Source organism: Megalops cyprinoides, chromosome 4 (genome assembly GCF_013368585.1).
Source record: "Megalops cyprinoides isolate fMegCyp1 chromosome 4, fMegCyp1.pri, whole genome shotgun sequence".
NCBI classification, from domain to species: Eukaryota; Metazoa; Chordata; class Actinopteri; order Elopiformes; family Megalopidae; genus Megalops; species Megalops cyprinoides.
In genome coordinates, this window is record NC_050586.1 from 26,596,390 (window position 1) to 26,613,586 (window position 17,197).

Sequence of the window (17,197 nt, forward strand, 5' to 3'; positions counted from 1 at the left end):
CAGGGTCTTTGAACTCACCCACATCAGTCAATGGGGTTATGAGGGGGAGTTGGAGAAAATGCGTTCATTTCACTCTGGGGGTATGTGCACGCTGTAAATACACACCTGCCTGAAGAATGATTTGCATCTTCATGTATTCTCCATATTATTTCATTCCTGAACTACCACCATACTAAATACTGCACATGTACAGTCTAAAAATTCCTCCTTTCCAGCAACATCTCTGGAGATATGAAGGAAAAACAATGCAAACATGGAGGATGGAAGGATTTTATTGGAAAAATTAGCACTACAGGTTTTGTAATTGCATGTACTGTAGTCACACAAATGTTTGTCATACACAATACCATTATCAATATGAATGAAATGCTGCTCCAAAGACATTCATAAGCTTGGCTTTGGAATCTGAAAAGCATGATTAATCAAAAAACTACAAAGTACCAAATAAAAATGTATTTACAAGTATAAAATTACACCAGATCTGTTGAAGTATATTAAATGTTTACGTATTTACAGTATAAAGTACAGCAGCTTAACGGAGAGCCAAAACAGACAAAATTTCACTTCAGTTCACGAGGAAAGCAATGGCCATGAGTGAGTATGGGGGGGGGTTAAAGTTAGACTTTCACAGGTATGTAAACTGAACAGTCAGGCTTATACCAATACAACTGAAGCCCTAACAAGTTAGCCATCACATGATACAAACATCAAAATCAAAAAAGGAAAAAAAAAAAAGCCTCAAGACAGAGGGTTGGCATCAAACGGTTCCCTGGAAATCGAGCTGCGAATCCACTCGCAACTCCCTTCTGACAGGCTGGGTTTCTCTCACTGCTCAAAGTGAAAACACTCTCCACATCTGAAGAAAACGGACATCCACATACATTTCATTTCCTCCATTTAGTCCCTTTGTCGGTGATGTCGGACACGCAGATGCTCTTGGGGCTGGACAGTCGATTCCCAGAACACTTCCCCAAAAACGACTTAGTCTCACCGGAGTGGCACTCTAGCCTTGGGTATGGAGTGGCTAAGGAAGGAAACAAAAAAGCAAACAACCATGAGAGTCAATCTTTATTAAGTTTCAGCCATGACCACGATCACACAGATGGTGCAACGTCCTGTCATCAGCCTTACACATCGACTCGACAACACTGGGAAATGCATCACATGCAACAACTCAATATTAACACCAATTTCTTATGAATATGAATCCATTTTAATTCATTTGTTGCCCTCCATTGGTGTTAATCAAATCAAGGCCAACACATTTCAATTCCTTTTAAAATCTCATCAGCAATCTCAACTTTTTCTTGACACCATTTAAATTCAAACAAGGGCAATCGCTGAAAGCGCAAGCTGAGGTAAACAGGCAGTGAGCCTTTGGGGGGGCGTTCACCGCGCAGCGCACACAGCCAGCAGTGTGAAACGGGACAGGAACAGGAAGAGAAAGGAGGTACCATAGTCTCGCGAATCGCATCGTCTGCAGAGAGCACCGAGATTTCCGTCCCCTGGACACGCTTAGCCTGTCAGAAAGAAAGGTAAAAATGGATTGGGAGGGGCACCAATTTCAAGTACAGCAACTTTCTGTGCCAACCCATCCCCCCCCCCCCCCCCCCCCCGATTTCAGTCTCAGGTCTGAAAGCAGTCGACAGTTTGAGCAAAGTCAAGAAGAAGGCTATAGTCATGCCTTCGCATCGGAGGCAAGCCCACATGCAAGGCGGCCAGTGAAGGAGGAGAGGGAAGAAAAAGGCAGATTTTGTAGAGTTCTCTTGCGCTCCTTCCGGATTATTTAAGAGAGAGGCGTGAGGCTCAGCGGGGCAGAGGTGGCCGGACCCCTTTCACCACTTACTGAGTGAGAGAGACACAGATCACTCCCACTAAGGCGGGTGCTGAACTGGCTATCTGGGCCCGCCTCCAGAGGGTCGAGGTGGTGCTGGTGGTTCGCGTTTATGGCGTTTAGGTTGCTCATCTGGATGGCCGTACTGTTTAGAACTCTAGAGCCAGCTCTCGGCTCACCGTTCTCCTCATGCTGGTCACTAGTCACTACGTTCAAGTTGCCTAGCGACCTGGCTAGTCTCGCATTTAACAACTGGCTGTGGGAGGGAAGACAGGGGGATTAATCCAACACACTTTGGAGACTATAGCTCTGTTGAGTTTGCTGCAAACATTCGTCTCAGGTCAATTTACGTCACACACCTACACCAGGACACAAAAGTACGCCTTTGAATGGTGCCAGTTTTATCATAGCGTGTATGCGGAAGGAAATGCAAGCCACGCCCCCACCAACCTTCCCAATCCGGTGTGGCCCAGCGAGGAGCGTGTCCTCTTTCTGGTGTCCACACCCTCAGCTAAGCTGGCAGACTTCACTGTCTTACAACTCTGCAGGCTGGACTGCAAAATGATCCTTAAGGGGAACAGACAGAAAAGAAATACTTTCAGTCTTCATATCAGGAGATGAGTGCAACATTGCTTCTGGATTTCAAAGAGGAGAAAATAATATAAAAGGTTTTATGAAAGTGAGTTACACAATATGAAACATCAATAACAAAAAAAAAAATTGAAGTATTACCGTAGCGATTGTGATGAGGACCTGGTATGAATTTTATTCTCTTCTAATCTGTAATACATTAACAAACAAACAAAAAGAAAAATCAGTCATTTAATTCGAGTTTACAAGATTAATAAAGATGCAGTGATCATGAGAAGCTGAGCAGAGAAGCAGCATCACAGAGGCTGTCCATCACGTGTGGGTCATCCTTCAGCAGGCACGGCATCAGCTCCACATCAGCTGCAGACCCAGAAGCATGCCACCACAGTGGATTGGTGTAAATAACTGAGACCCTGAGTGCACTCTGAGAAATTCAATGTTTTTTTAATGCCTCATGCGATTTTACCGGCCTGGGCAGGATGCAGTTTAAACAATGGAATTCAGCTGACAAGTGTATGCAGGCCATGGAGGATGCAGTCATTCAGAACAACATGGGCAACCAGGATCTCAGAATCCTTCCCTCCCCCATACTTCATACACACGTAGCAACATGTAACCCCATCATTATGGGTTCTAATCCAAAGAAAAAACTGAATCATATACACATATTATGGTCTCTGAAGTTTTCCAGTCAAACCCGCCTGCATCTGTAAAAATATTAGTGAGCTCTGAGAAGAAGCAAATTTGTCACCATAAGAAACAAAGGGTTTGGGGGGATTTGAGGAGTATGCACATTAGTGGGCAGGGATTAGAGAGAAGAGGAGGGGCTAGGGACGGAAACACTTACAGCATTTCCAGGTTAGGCTCCGGGGGAGAGGGAGGGGGCAGGGCCAATCACTTACAATCCTAACCAGTCTATACAGAAATGCAGGATGGGAAGGGGCAAGCCAAACACAATCCACCACAGGGCTAGGCTACACACTGGAAGGACCAGCATGATGGCTGGCAGACATCTAGAAGGAGGGGGAAAATATTCAACAAAAACAAGGAGAAAAAAAAATATATAGTGGAGAAACAAGACAACTTCCAGCCAAGAAAACATTCCAGGTTGTGCTTTAGTGTGTAATGCCATGCAGACTCACAGGAACCTATTAAAACTGGATAGCCTATGCCATTTATTGTGCACATTGTATCTGTCATTCCACATAATATAAGGATCATTCATTAGTGAATCTGAGCAGCATGACATCCTAAACCACTGCCATGCTTTTTCCCCTCCACTGTAGACTTGGCCAGAACCACCCTGTGCAGATAACACCCTCTCTAAGCACTGACTTTGGATCATTTCCCCCTTTTTCTCCACACAATGAGTGGCGGTTAGGATTAGAGTTGTGTAATCTGATCCTGGAACAGATGGACTGGGCAGGTCCTAGAGAACGGGAGATTCTGTATTGTGTACTACTGTGATTAGAGAGATTTCACAGGGCCCCAGCTGTTACCTGGCCTTGCAGGTGCTTTGCAGAAAGAAGCAACTATGGCCTTTGATAAACGCATAAATAATGTTTGCTTTTTGCATTTGGGTCACTGTCAGGACGTGGTCAGGGCTGGAAAACAGCTCCAGCTGGAAAAACAATGATTAAGCCCAAAGCCACTGTGCTCGCCATTCCACCCTCACATACAAAGTGCAGGGAGCAATCGAGGCCACTCTTTAAAGAGCCGCCATAAATCTCCATGGAGATAACGCCTGGGAAATGGCCCAAGTTGTGTAACCGATGTCTGGGCTCTGTGTGTGTGTGCGCTACAACTGGCGAGCTTCCAACTTTCCTTGACACAACCCTCAGCAAAAAAGTACAAAACGCCAAGATGGCAGTTCGTTCTCCCTGCTGAGCGCTGCCGAGCCCAGTACCACTGCAGAAAAGCAGTGCACTTCACTACAGTGCAGCTCTCACAGACATGACTCCAAGTGTGATCATTCTAGGCCAGCTTCTTCAGTGCATGAGTGCGTGAGTTTTGGGTATTACTGAACAGAAGTGGAACGGGCCAAACCCAGTTAGACTGGCAGTGGGGTGGGGATGGGACACACACACACACACACGTCACAGCCATAATGCATAATAAATGACACAGTTCAGTGGCCATGCATAGCGAAGAGGTTCATGTTTCTCTTCATGCACAGAGTAAAGAGAAATGCAAAGGTTAACAGAGGACGTCAACATCTCCAGTCAGTCCACATTAGCCCGCCGTACGTGCACTTCCACCCTTAATCGCTGCAGCAAAACAATGTGATGGCAAGACTTTACAGAGTCTACTTTGCAGGAGCTTTAACTGGAGCTTGAAATTATTCTGAAGCTTCCTGGGAGTTCAAAATAAAAACCAACAGGCATTTCAAAATGACCCAGTTTGGCTGGATCAGTAGTGCTTATCAGGCTGACTTATAAACAAGTGGCATGTCCAACTAAATACTTCCCCCTGGGTTTGACTTTCTCAGTAAACCACCCTCAGTTCCTAATGAACTTAGGCCAGGAGGGAAAAATTATTTAGCCATGGTTTACACCACATTTAACAATGGTCCTGCTAAAAGCTTACAGCCACTCGGTATATTAACATCCCACTTTAACTGTATACAATTCTACTGTCAAAATGAATGAGGGCACCTTCTCTGCCATGATGTGCAACATCACATCACCTCTCCTGTCACGACACAAAGTCAGCCCTGACGACTGGGTAATTGCCTCATCCAAAATTGTCTGTACAGATTAAAAGCTCTGCAATCAACTGTGCACTTAAAAATGGCTTAGAAAAGAAACAACTAACATTCCTTGCAAATTCAGTCACACGCTTTCCTTGGCATGACAACAGCCTGCTCAAGATAAAAAAATTACAAAAAAGAAAAATGAATGAGTAACTGAAATGCACTTACCTGTGCGATACAAACACCTTACTCCCCCCCCCCACCATTTCGGGCCGCAGACCTCCCCTGCTACCTTTTCAGCGTGAGGCAACCCTCCGCCCACACTGGGCTGGGAAGCCCACAGCATTTTACTATGGCTTGCCTGCCGTGCAATAAAACGATGTGGGGGGGGGGGTTGTTTTTTTCTTTTCAGTGCCATCACCCTTCTGGAAACACACTGCCATGGCATGAGCAAGCGATGGTGACACTCATGGAGACGGCAGCCAGCTCACACGGCCCTGCTGTTGCTGCTGCTGAATGCACCAAATTACAGAGCAAGGCCTCACCAAACTCACAATGGGCGGGGCTAAACAGAAGCTCTTCAACTGGTTCAAATTAGTGAGTCACGGGTAGCACGTGGGAGCTATACCCATTGTAAAGGTTAATGAAGCCTCACTCTCCGATACTAGCAAAGTTTCTAGTCACTCCCCTACTTTAGCAAAAATGGCACAAAGCACTGTAATGCCTCCAAGTACAATAGGAGCAGAGACTCTTAGCTGAAAACAAGTCAGACCTCAGTTACTTTTAACCCAGTTTCTGCGGGATTTCCTGAGCATGATGGCAGACGGACAGCATGGAATAGCATGAGAAAAGCAGCACTCCCAAAGCTTTGGGTTCATGTGTGACTTCCGTTAAAAAGAGACTTGTGGTCAGAACGGTAGAGAGAACAAGAAAGACTAAGGGGAGAGGGAGGGAGGGTGACAGTGGGAAAGAGAAAGTGAGAGAGGGAGGGGTAAAAGAGAGAGAGAGAGAGAGAGAGAGGGAGGGAGAGAGAGACAGAGAGAGAGGGGGAGGGAGAGAGAGAGAGAGAGAGAGAGAGAGAGAGAGAGAGAGAGCGAAAGAGAGAGAGAGGGAGGAGGAATGTGGACTGGGATGAGTGGATGAGGTGCCGGATGGGCAAGGCTTGCGGAGAGGACACTCACGTCAGGGAGCCCGTGGACGTGCGCGCCTGCCTCCTGCTTTTCAGTGCTCGCAGCTTGTCTCCCTGCGTTATGCTGTTTTTCTCCTCCTCATCATTATACTGCAAAAACATACAAACACACTCAAAGATCTCCCAAACTCCCCCAGGACCCACAGTTGTTCCATGAGTGCTCGGAGCAGGGGCACAGAACAACCTCTGCATTCATTAATGACTAGCAAATAAACAGGACCAGGGAAAAAGTATCCACTGTTTTACATTATTTATGTACAGATTCATAGATAAAGGCAACACCTCTGGCTCAGAGCTCATACCAACACAGAGGAGCATTTTACAGGTCCAGTGAGGCTTCATGAATCCAGCACTGAGCAGGACCCTCATAACCCATCAATCACTGAGTCTTATGAATCAATCAATCAACACTGTTCTTCAAAGCAAAACACTACAATTGGCTTATTACTGGTGACTGACAGCACATAGCTCCGCCCCACCGTTGGTGGTTATGAAGCCTCACTGCCCCATCGCTCTAAGCAGCCCTCACCAGCTCGCCCTCGTGCCTGGCCGGCGCATTATTCTTGTTGCTCCCGTTGATGGAGATGTCGTCTACCCCGGACAGGATTCTGGTGACGGCCATTGTACTAAGGCTGTTCTCCTGCTCCTTCATCTTTTCGCGGTAGAGGTCTCCCTCCGCCCACAGGCTGGCCTGCTTTCTGTGCGGCGCCGAGAGCGGAAAAAAGCGGCAGTCAGTGACTCCCCGAACGCACACCTGCCGCCCCCCTCACTGCGTCTCACACCCACAACGTTGGCAGCAATGCAGCAGAAACGCTGACAGAACATTTGTGTGTTGGCTGCCTGCAAGCTACAAGCTTTGTGAATTATATTTAAAGTTTAGTGAAATTGTTCATTTAAAAACAAGAAACACAAAACGAACTACACCCGTCTGTCTCTTTCATAATCTCCGACACTCACTCTCTCTCTCTCTCTCTCTCTCTCCCCCCTAACACTTACTCTTCTACAAAGTTCTGCTGTGGCCCAATGACTGATCCGGGTCGGCAGATTCTGATCCAAGCGATGGCCTCGGCCGCCGTGAGCCTGTAGTGCTTCATCATGTAGCATCCAATCAGTGTGCCCGTTCGGCCCAGGCCAGCTATGAGAGAGCGCCACGTGTTTATTTAACCAAGGCACACGACACACAAGAGAGACGTGTTTCTTTAATATTAGTGCAGGTATTTACTGCATGTTTTAGTCTGAATTAGGGCTTTTCAATGTGGACATGTGCAGCTTAAAGCCACTCATAAACAGGCACGGACATACCACTTCTGGAGTGTCGTTTTTCAGCAGAAAATTACATCAATAGAGATGTCGTCTTATAGCCAAAATATTTTTGGCCTTAGAGACTCAGTAGTTTCTCAGTAGAGCTTTTTTCAACAGAGTAAGACAACAGAAAAAGAAGCAGTTTAACATCTAATGTTTGATCAGTACTGAGAAATGTATAATATATAAGACATGAATCTAAACATGGGTGTATTGGAACTCTGCAGGGTGGGAGGCTGTACCTTTACAGTGAACAGCAATGGCTCCCTCAGCGTTTTCACAGATGTTCATGAACTTGGTGACGATGGCATCGTTAGGCGTGCTCCCGTCCACAAAGAACAGGTCATGGTGCTCGAAGCCCATGTTGGTGAAGCGCTTGGCATCGTACATCTTCTTGTTGAGGCGGATGATGGTGGTGATGTTGTGCTTGCGGAAGTATGGAAAGTAGGCCTCTGGGGCGTGGAGGGGGTAACCTGGAAAAAGAGGAATGCCATTTATATATATCCTCAGGATTCAGCAATACAATCCGGCTTTCTCCATGTCCAATCCTGTCTTAATCTACATGCGGTGAGATAAGAGACTGTAACTCAGGGAGTGAAATTATTAACTTCTGAAGTAGAAACCTGAACGATTAAGTTTCTGTTTTAGTGTGTCACATTGAAATTAACAACTTGATCGTTGAAAGGTTATTATTAAACAGAACTTTTAAGAAGTGCAACTGGATTTAAGCATGGCTAAAACAAAACCAGACTCTCTCTTTACGTTACGGTCGGCATTACTTGTGATGTCTTAAAAATGTCAGGTACCATTCTCGATCTTGCTTTTAGGATGGGGTCCACTGAAGGCTAAGAACTTCCCAGGAACAATCCAGTTGAAATCGCCATTCTCTGCCCTCTACAAAACCCCCCCCCCAAAAAACACAAATATTAAAAGGGACCTATTGAACAAAGTCTCACAGCTCTAGAAATCCTGTCAGATTTTCTAAGTTACCTCGTAATGTTCATACTCCTCAACATCAAATTTGGAAAAATCAAGCCAGTCAAACTGCAACGCCTGAAAAAGAGGGTATGTTATTTACTGAGAGTACGAGGTGAAGAACGCTCCCTCCAGACATTCTAAACAAAGAGAGTTCAACGGGCTCAGCTTGAACTAGAAAAAAAACAGCATGCTAATTCTTTTACAGGAAAGCCAAAGACGACTTCCAGAAACACTTCCAGAAAACAACGGCCAGCACTCTGGTTTTTAAGTTAAATAGTCTGTATTTTTGTGTTGCTCTACAAACGGAGACAAGAGCAAACAGGTGTGGTTCGTACCTTGTGGACGGCTCTCAAACAGTCCAGGATGTTTAAATGGTACATGCAAGTTCCAAATGAAGCATCTCTGTCCAAAAAAGCAAAGCAAAAACAGAACAGACAGCATTTTAAATTCACTGAGATAAACCATTAAACAGTACACCCAGGCAGTAAAAGTGTGTCGATAAAGCCATAAAAACATGCCTTTATCAGGCACATCCACAACACTTCCTGGTCTCTGCTGATTTCACTGTTGGAAAACGGCCATTTTTTCTGCCCCAGTTAAAAACGGGAGCTGGCATGAGCTCCTTCAGTGTTTGTCGCTTTTACAACCCCATCATAAAAACGGCTTTTCTAGAAGTTTCATTAGAAGCCATGACAGAAACACATAAACAGTCAGAACATCTTTCTTCTTACGTCCTTTTTACTTAATAACTTTAAAAACAGAGAAGTCAAGTAATAAGAGACATCCATTTCCACTACTTCCCTTTTACATGCAGAATTTTGCAGTGGGTGGGGGGGAGGGGGGAGACACGCTCCAAGAATTCAGCACAGGCAAAACACGGTCTCACTAAAGCATCAAATCATCTGCCAGATTCTAGCACATCAAGAGCTATAATTCAGCAAGTACTAATCTGCGTGAAATGAGACATTCACCCACCACCACCACCTTTTTAACCCTATATGCCTAGTCGATTATCCCACCATCTTTCTTCCACAAACATGGAATTTGAAATTTTTCTGCATGTGTATACATCACACTAAGGATAAAGCACTTTTTGCAAAAGGTGATGTTTAAAGGGTAAAGGATGTAATGAACCTGAAACAAAAAGGACCTAGCTTTAGTAGTCCAAGAATACATACTCAAAGGGAGAAGGGAGACAGAAAGAGAGAGGAGAGAGAGTGAGATTTTAAAATCAAATGAGCCTCTCTGCCATCTTTGTCTTTATCCTACAAGAGGAAGAGCAAATCCACGGCAATGAGACTAACACGGCGTTCCTCAGGTTCACCGCATCGATGCATCCGCATCTGTCAGGCCATGTGTGACTGTAGAACAGGCCTCACCTGAACGGTAGGTAAGTGGCGTTTCGAGAGACCAGGAGGCTGTAGGCTTCCTCTGGAGTCTTCTGCAGATGCATTACCTGCAAGGACAGAAATGTCTGACTAAGAACACAACCATCACCCCCAATCTCAGCACTGCACTGGCAATTCAAATTCAGACTAAACAAATACTTGATTTGTATGAAAAAGCTGCAAACAGAAATAATATGCAAGCAAAAGAATCCAACAGTAAAACAAAAAAGCCTCCCTACCCCCCCTCCCAAAAGACATGAAAGTAATTAATTAGTTATAATTATTACTCCTCTTCTGCACTCTGGCTGGAATGGACAAATTGAGCTGCCATCTCCAGTTTAGCATCTAATTAAATTCAATGACCATTTTCGGTAACGCTTCACATTAAGGCCCCATTAATGAATACATTATTAAGTAGCACTGCTCTGCCTATCCTATGGTGGACATCACTCACCCCTTACAAACGAGTTTAGCACAGACGCTGAAAAACAGGCCAAGGAGTGGCTGCTGCCGTTAACTGATGTTTGATTACCATTCATGAGTCTTTTGTAGTGTTTACTAATCAATTCATGTTAACATGCACATTACACAACGTTGCATCAATAAATATTAGCATTTTATGAATGGCTAATTAACAGAACATGAATATGAAGTAAGACCACCAATCTGGCAGACACTTCTTAAAGAATTATAGGCTTTTGTGTACATAAATCAGGCCAGTAGAAAATAAGCTGCTGTTTAACAGGCATTTGCCATTACTGACAATTACTGACAAGTGATCACAAAGTGTACATAAAATCAAACTCTACTACATGTCTCAATATCCCGTAAGTAATCTGGCTGTCAGCTCATTGCACAAGAACACTTCATGGTCTCTGCACACATGCACACACACACGCACACACACACACACACACAGAGCTTTGCTTATAAAATAACTTAGATCTTATCTGATATGCTGACAAAGGAAAAGAGGCATGCTGTTAAAGCACTTTCTGTAAGATTTTAAAGATGAGTACATGCATGCGATAGACGTATACATGCACACACACACACGGATGTACACTACACTTTGCCCCCAACTTTAACCACGCAGGTAACATTACAGAATTCAAAGAACCACTAATGCCATGTTTTTTTTTTAATCAACCCTGTCTTATATCCCTAATTGAACCTCTTTCCATTTAAGACAGCTGAATACATATTTCCAGGAGCACATTATGCCAGTGACTGCAGTCCATCCCCAGACTCAAGCCTTACTCATGATCAGCGTTTCAAAGCTCCAGGCAGATGTGGATCACGTCAGGCAAGGGTCAAGCATGTTCCACAGAACACACACACCACTCAGTTATCAGGTGAATTCAGTGCCTCACAGCAGAAGTACTCTGCTTCTCTAATTGACTTTTCCTGGTGCTGGCCTCATGACAAGTCAGCAAGCCACAAAATAAACCTCTAAAAATAATTCACCGTGAGGGTGTGGCCTCACTTTTAAACCACAGTATACAGCAGGACAGTCTGTATTGAATTCATTTCCAGTGGGGCTGCTTTAGCCTGACTTCAATTGGCTTGATTGGTTAATTATCCACAAATAACCAAATCCAAATCAACTAGAGGTTCCCCAAATTATACCGCAAAATAACATTTCTGAAGTACAGGGCACAAAGCCGCAATTTAACACACAGGAAAAAAACACACAAACTCACACTAAAAGTAAGACACACACACAGAAGCAGCTAGACACACAAAAACATGCACACACAAAACAGAAAGACAGACACTGGTTGTGTGTGTGTGTGTGTGTGTTTTTGTTTCACGTGTGTGTTTCTGTGCGTAGGACACACAAACAGAAACAGGGGGTGAATTTGCCAATAAAAATGAGATGTTGGGGTTCAGCGAAGGTCATGGTCAGCACTGACACACTGCACACTTACAGCATAGGAGCCGATAAGGTAGGCCGCGTTCGCCTGCTTCTTCTGGTCACCGCAAGTGTAAAAAATAATTTTCTTCTTCGCAAGCGTGAGGGACTGTTGATGGGAAAGAAAACGACATGGTTTCAGAAGCAATGACATATCACAGCGCAAGCCACCACAAAGCAACTCCTGTAGACAGCACCCGCATACCAAACGCAAAAACACATCCCTGCCTTTAGCCCAGAGAGGAACAACGCTTCGCCCCTGTTAATGCTTAACTAAGCACTCCATTTGGCAGGGTCTGGGTAATGGGTGACATGATTTCTTATCAAATAATTCAACAAAAGACTCTACACATGCAAAAATGAGCAGTGAATCGGTACCTTTGAACTACGCAGAACCCACCTCATCGAGACAGCAAAATAATACTTTCTAATATAAAATAATACAGACTAGACTTTACATGGGTACTACTGCTGCAGTAACAAGCTTGCCTTTTCCCTTATACATAAACAGCCACCCCCTCAGGTCAAGTGGCATGGATCTTACTCCTCCCAATTACTGTGGCCATTGTTTTAAACCCATCCACATGCCGTTAAGGTCAGCGAATCTGTACATTTTGACGCCACAAACATACAACTTTTGCTTTCGCAAAAGTTTCACAACTTTACAACTGCCTGGGAAGGGCAGCTGTAGCCTGTAATTGGCCACACTGATGGTGTAATTTGTCTGCCACACTGTCAGAATGTTCTGCGACGCCCTCGGGCAGTTACCTTGAGCTTCTTGGTGAGTTTGCAGCAGAAGCGATAAAACATGGCCAAGTTAAGGGGGCCGAAGTCTGCGTAGAAGCTGAAATAAACAAATCAGCGGTCGACGGTGAGATTCGCCATTAGCGCAAGTTAAAATACGCAGCAGACGCCATAAAAATAAAACACGCTAAAAAAGAAACGACTTCTGAGGAAGCTCTTACATTACTTCCAGTGCATTCTACAAGCTGTTTATATTAATGAGTGGTACGATACAACAATGTAAATGTTTTTAGACAGGAAGTTAATAGTTTGACATTAATTCCAAATCATTGAGCTTAAGGGCCACTATTTTGCCAAAAGAAAACTTCCAACTTCCGAAATCAATGAAAACGTTGAGACGATATTTCAGATGACATTTGCTACCAACCGAAGAAAACCCTCTCTTGGGTGCGATTGCCAGGACTCTTGTAGGCTACTTACTTTTCATAGGAGAGTTCATCGTCTATACAAAAGTAATGCCTGTCCGCGGTGCTTTTAATCTTCTGTTGAAGGATGGCAAAATAGAGCTGATCTGAAAAGTGATATACAACACGAGGCCCATTAGAAGACAGCTACGGTTTCATGTGTTCAAGACCTGACCGTAATTCTGGACTTTCACGCCTAGATAGCGTGCGCAGTAGCAAAGGTACATACTTGCTGGTGTCAGTATCAGAGTTACTGCATAAAAGAGACCGAATGAAAATACAACGAGCTCATGGAAAGATCTGAACCAAAACCTAGTCAGTTTAGCTACCACTGATACATACACAAGAGGCTGGTTATGTCGACTGCACATCACAAACACGTGCCCTTTACATTTGAATTTTCGATTACGGAAGCGTCAAAACAAACAAGATCGATTGTAGCAGACATGTAACAACCTGCTCAAAGTTGTTTTCCTTTAAGGCCGTTAGGTAGGGAGGAGGATGAAGACGTTTCCTCCAGAATGTGCACTTACCTTTGATGAATTCAACAGCGTTCTGCATCCTATTGTCTTCCATAATTCTGATTAACCGCGTGTGGCTAGCAGGGTGGCTCACCAGCTAAGTAGATAGCTACAAACTTTATTTTCAGGCTAAACGATCAAAGACAAAACCAAACAAAAACGGCTAGACAGAAGCTAAACTACAGCGAGGTTATTCATATGCACGGTAACGATTTTAATATCATCCCGGTGTTGAAAACAAAAAAAGGAAATCAAACTAAAATGAATGGCGTAGCCTTTGTGGTTTAATTATTTTTAACTTGGTGGCTAGACGGACACCAGCTATCTACGCAATGCCAAATGATAGGGAAGTGCAGCGTGGATCAAGCCCTATAGCTCTGAGAAAAAAAAACAAGTTAGCCAGAAGACTAGTAAATGCAAAGCCAATAGATCCTCCTTCGTTCAAGTGACTGTTCGACTCCGATCAAACAATGTTGGCTAGAGGAACTGAGGTAGGTACAAAAAGACAATGTCAGCTAGGCTGGCTACTCTGTATCGCACGCCAGAAAAGTAAAAGCCGCATACTACACCCCCCTTCTCTGCTCAAGGTCTGAAACTCCTTTGCACCGCCCCAGATATGTTGAAACTGTTTTGCACGAAGCTGATTGGCTCCGTGCTGCAGCAGGCCATGCACTATTGCACAATTCCTCTGCCAGTCACCGTACGCAAATGGCTCAGAATTTCAAGTTCTGCGGAGGAGACATAGGAGATTCTAATTGGAACGCTGCCCAAGCCGTTGCTAGGAGAAAAGCTTCGCTCGGCCAATGGAAATTTACTTATACTTGCACAGTACTCTTTGATTCCAGCTATTCAATTTCAAAGGATTTGCAGCCCTAAGCGATTATATGCTTTATAGACAGAAAGAGAGAGTTGGATTATGTGGCTTTGAATAATTAATACAATGCGGTATCCATGTACTAACAAAGCGTTACATGTGAATACTGAGACTGTTTATTTATGTCATATATAACCTACTTTGTTTCCTTGGAAAGCATGTTCTACCCATGTAACTACAGTGGCCAGATATAAATAAATAAATAAAATGTTTATATATTGGTCGCTGAATATAGTTCTCCACAATTAACACTCTTGGTCATTTCACAATCTCTTGGCCCCCAGAACGTGCACGCACAATGTTACATAAGAACCTTCATGGCCATGATCTGAACAATCCAGAAAACAGCCATGAAAAATTCCGTGTATCTTTTACAAGCACTTGGCATTAAAAAAAGTTAAGTAAGTTCTCCATCTAACACCATCATATTCACACAATGATAAGATGTGGGACGTACTTTTGAGTACTCGGACACCACTGGTCAACTGATGTCTGACAGCAACTACGATTCCGAAGGATATTTGAACAAGGTTTACTATAGGGTCTTTCTTCTTCTAATTCTTATGGTTCTGTGAGGTATCTTTAGTGTAATGAACCAATTATTTAAGTCCTAAATCATTTGATTGGCGGAGCATTTTACTGAGAAACCACGTTTACAACGTAGCCATCACGTCACCACTTGACCCGCGGTCGTAATGACCAATCGCTGGTCATTAAAATATGGTCACAACGCATTTCTGTCTATGCTAACCGTTGCTCAAAAACAATGCAAAAATATTGCATTGGGTCATTATTTCCTATTGATGGGGCGAGTCAATTCAACCAAGCGTGCAAATAGGCCTCCACAATTCAAGCTGCAAACAGATTATAAACGCTTGAGCAGGCGGCCAAGCTAGTTTTTGGATATCTTTTCAGTTTATTTCTTCCAGAGGAATGTAGTTATTCGAGGAAAACATTTACGTTTTTAATTTGCAATACTAGATTCAACGCCACATCCGAAAGATAGAACTACAATATACAAGAATTCATATCCACCAATCTGAAGATCTGATCTCAGAACTCATTCTTATCTGAAAAGACGTAATATCATACAGAAAAGCAGATTAGTTAAGACATCTATCATTTTATATACCCCCTCACAAATTAATTGCTTAATTTTAACATGAAGTGGTGACAGTGTTATTCGCCTCTATGGGCTTCCGTAAATAACGTACAAAAGAATTGCAATGTTTTCGAACGCTGACCGATTAAACACTTCTCGGCTGAAAAGTTGAATGTTATGTACGCGATTGGAACAAAATTTAATGCAGTTTTTATCGTTCAAAGAATTCCATTAACGGGGGATTTGAATGTCATTGAGTTCAAGTGCAGCTTGTGCGCTTGCCTTATCATACAATTGCCACATACACAAACAGCACACTTGGAAGCAAGCAGCTTAGTTTACTAAAAGTTCAAATGAAATCACTTTTCAACGAAAACTCATATATTGCTTTTTATCACGTATAGGCCTACGTGTGCCTAATGAAACAAGCTCCTGGCCGACAGTGACTAATATTGCAATAAAAAGTAAAATAAAAAAAATTCTAATAGAGTCTGGTAGACTGGTTGGTCTCCTGTAGCCTTGCAATGAAATAATCCGGAACTGTAGCACAAAGACAAAAACATAACGTTACAGTTTAGGAATGCTGCATGTCTTTAAGGACATTGTATGCATGCTGCGAGATTAAGATACAAGTTACATTTTCCATTAAGTATCAGCAACCTAATGCTTCGCAAAGAGGAGAACAAAAATAATTAAGTAACTTAGCTCACTGAAGTTACAAGCTTGCCGTAGGTAAATAAAAGCAATTGGGTCTGAAGATATGAAAGCCTCCAGCAAAGTGATGCATCAGCCTTCGGTCGCTTTTGACTCGAATGTGGTGTGCTAGTATCTCACCTACTACCAGCCTTAGGCAGACCCCTCAAAATGTGACCGAATGATATACGTCCACTGAGAGTGAGAATAGTTTACCGAGAGTGAGTGTATTTACTATCGAAAACGGCTGATGTCGCCATTTTAGGTCAAAAGCTAATAGTGCAATATTTTTTGACTTGCAGGTAAATTGCCAGAAACTGTGATTTTCACACCTTGTTAACATCACAATCGGCGTTTGATCCGCTCCATAGTAAAAGGGGACACGACGAGCGCATTTTCGGCTTCTTACCTGTTATGCTGATGTAAATATCAGACCACAGCTCCGCCTCTTCGCGTTTGGCTGCACAACGCTTTTTCCTCGATTCTGAACGCCTCCTTTCGTTCTTGCGTTTCATTCTTACTTTATAGGCGCATATTTTGAAGCATGTTTAAGATATTGGCAAAGTTAAACATCCAAACGGCTGGCCTGAATCGCTGGTTTTATGTGCAGTACTTCTCTCTCGCCATCCACAGCCGTTACAATCCCGGCGCAGCTGTCCGCTGCAGCTCAGTTTTGCTCCTCTGACGTCTGAAACGGGGCAAGTTTTGTTTCCCTGACTCTGACGTCAGCGGCGCCGAGGGTTCAGTAAGTTGGAACGATATTTCTCCAGTACATCCATAAATGCAGGAAAACAGTACTAGACAGAACCGGGTTGTACTTAATATTGCATTATAATTATATGCAATGCATAACCTAGATACGATGCATTCATTTATTACGTACATGAAGGACGTGCGCTTATGTAAAAAA

At 43.6% G+C, this 17,197-nt stretch overlaps 1 protein-coding gene across 5 annotated transcripts; it reads right to left on the bottom strand.

Moving 5' to 3' along the window:
* Positions 1-260: 260 nt before the first annotated feature.
* Positions 261-16,945, bottom strand: cdc14b (cell division cycle 14B). Of its 5 annotated transcripts, none has more exons than XM_036526548.1 (17): positions 16,697-16,945; positions 13,114-13,204; positions 12,658-12,733; positions 11,906-11,998; positions 9,966-10,042; positions 8,922-8,988; positions 8,599-8,661; positions 8,415-8,502; positions 7,851-8,081; positions 7,303-7,441; positions 6,836-7,004; positions 6,299-6,396; positions 2,567-2,614; positions 2,285-2,401; positions 1,847-2,090; positions 1,455-1,520; positions 261-1,024 (listed from the first exon to the last, which is right to left on the bottom strand). In XM_036526548.1, exons 1-17 carry the CDS (start codon positions 16,800-16,802, stop codon positions 1,004-1,006), a joined length of 1,794 nt encoding a protein of 597 aa, XP_036382441.1. In that variant the 5' UTR covers positions 16,803-16,945; the 3' UTR covers positions 261-1,003. The 5 variants fall into 5 exon arrangements, with proteins under 5 accessions (XP_036382441.1, XP_036382442.1, XP_036382444.1 ...); XM_036526549.1 differs by lacking the exon at positions 16,697-16,945 and adding an exon at positions 13,631-14,181; XM_036526551.1 differs by lacking the exon at positions 16,697-16,945 and adding an exon at positions 13,440-13,495.
* Positions 16,946-17,197: the final 252 nt, after the last annotated feature.

Excerpts from the sequence above, each read along its gene's own strand:
- cdc14b (XM_036526548.1), bottom strand. The coding sequence starts at position 16,802 with ATGAAACGCAAGAACGAAAGGAGGCGTTCAGAATCGAGGAAAAAGCGT. Across the intron at positions 10,043-11,905 it reads ACCTTATCGGCTCCTATGCT|GTAATGCATCTGCAGAAGAC; the intron begins GTAAGTGTGCAG and ends CTGTCCTTGCAG. Across the intron at positions 8,503-8,598 it reads AGGAGTATGAACATTACGAG|AGGGCAGAGAATGGCGATTT; the intron begins GTAACTTAGAAA and ends GGGGTTTTGTAG.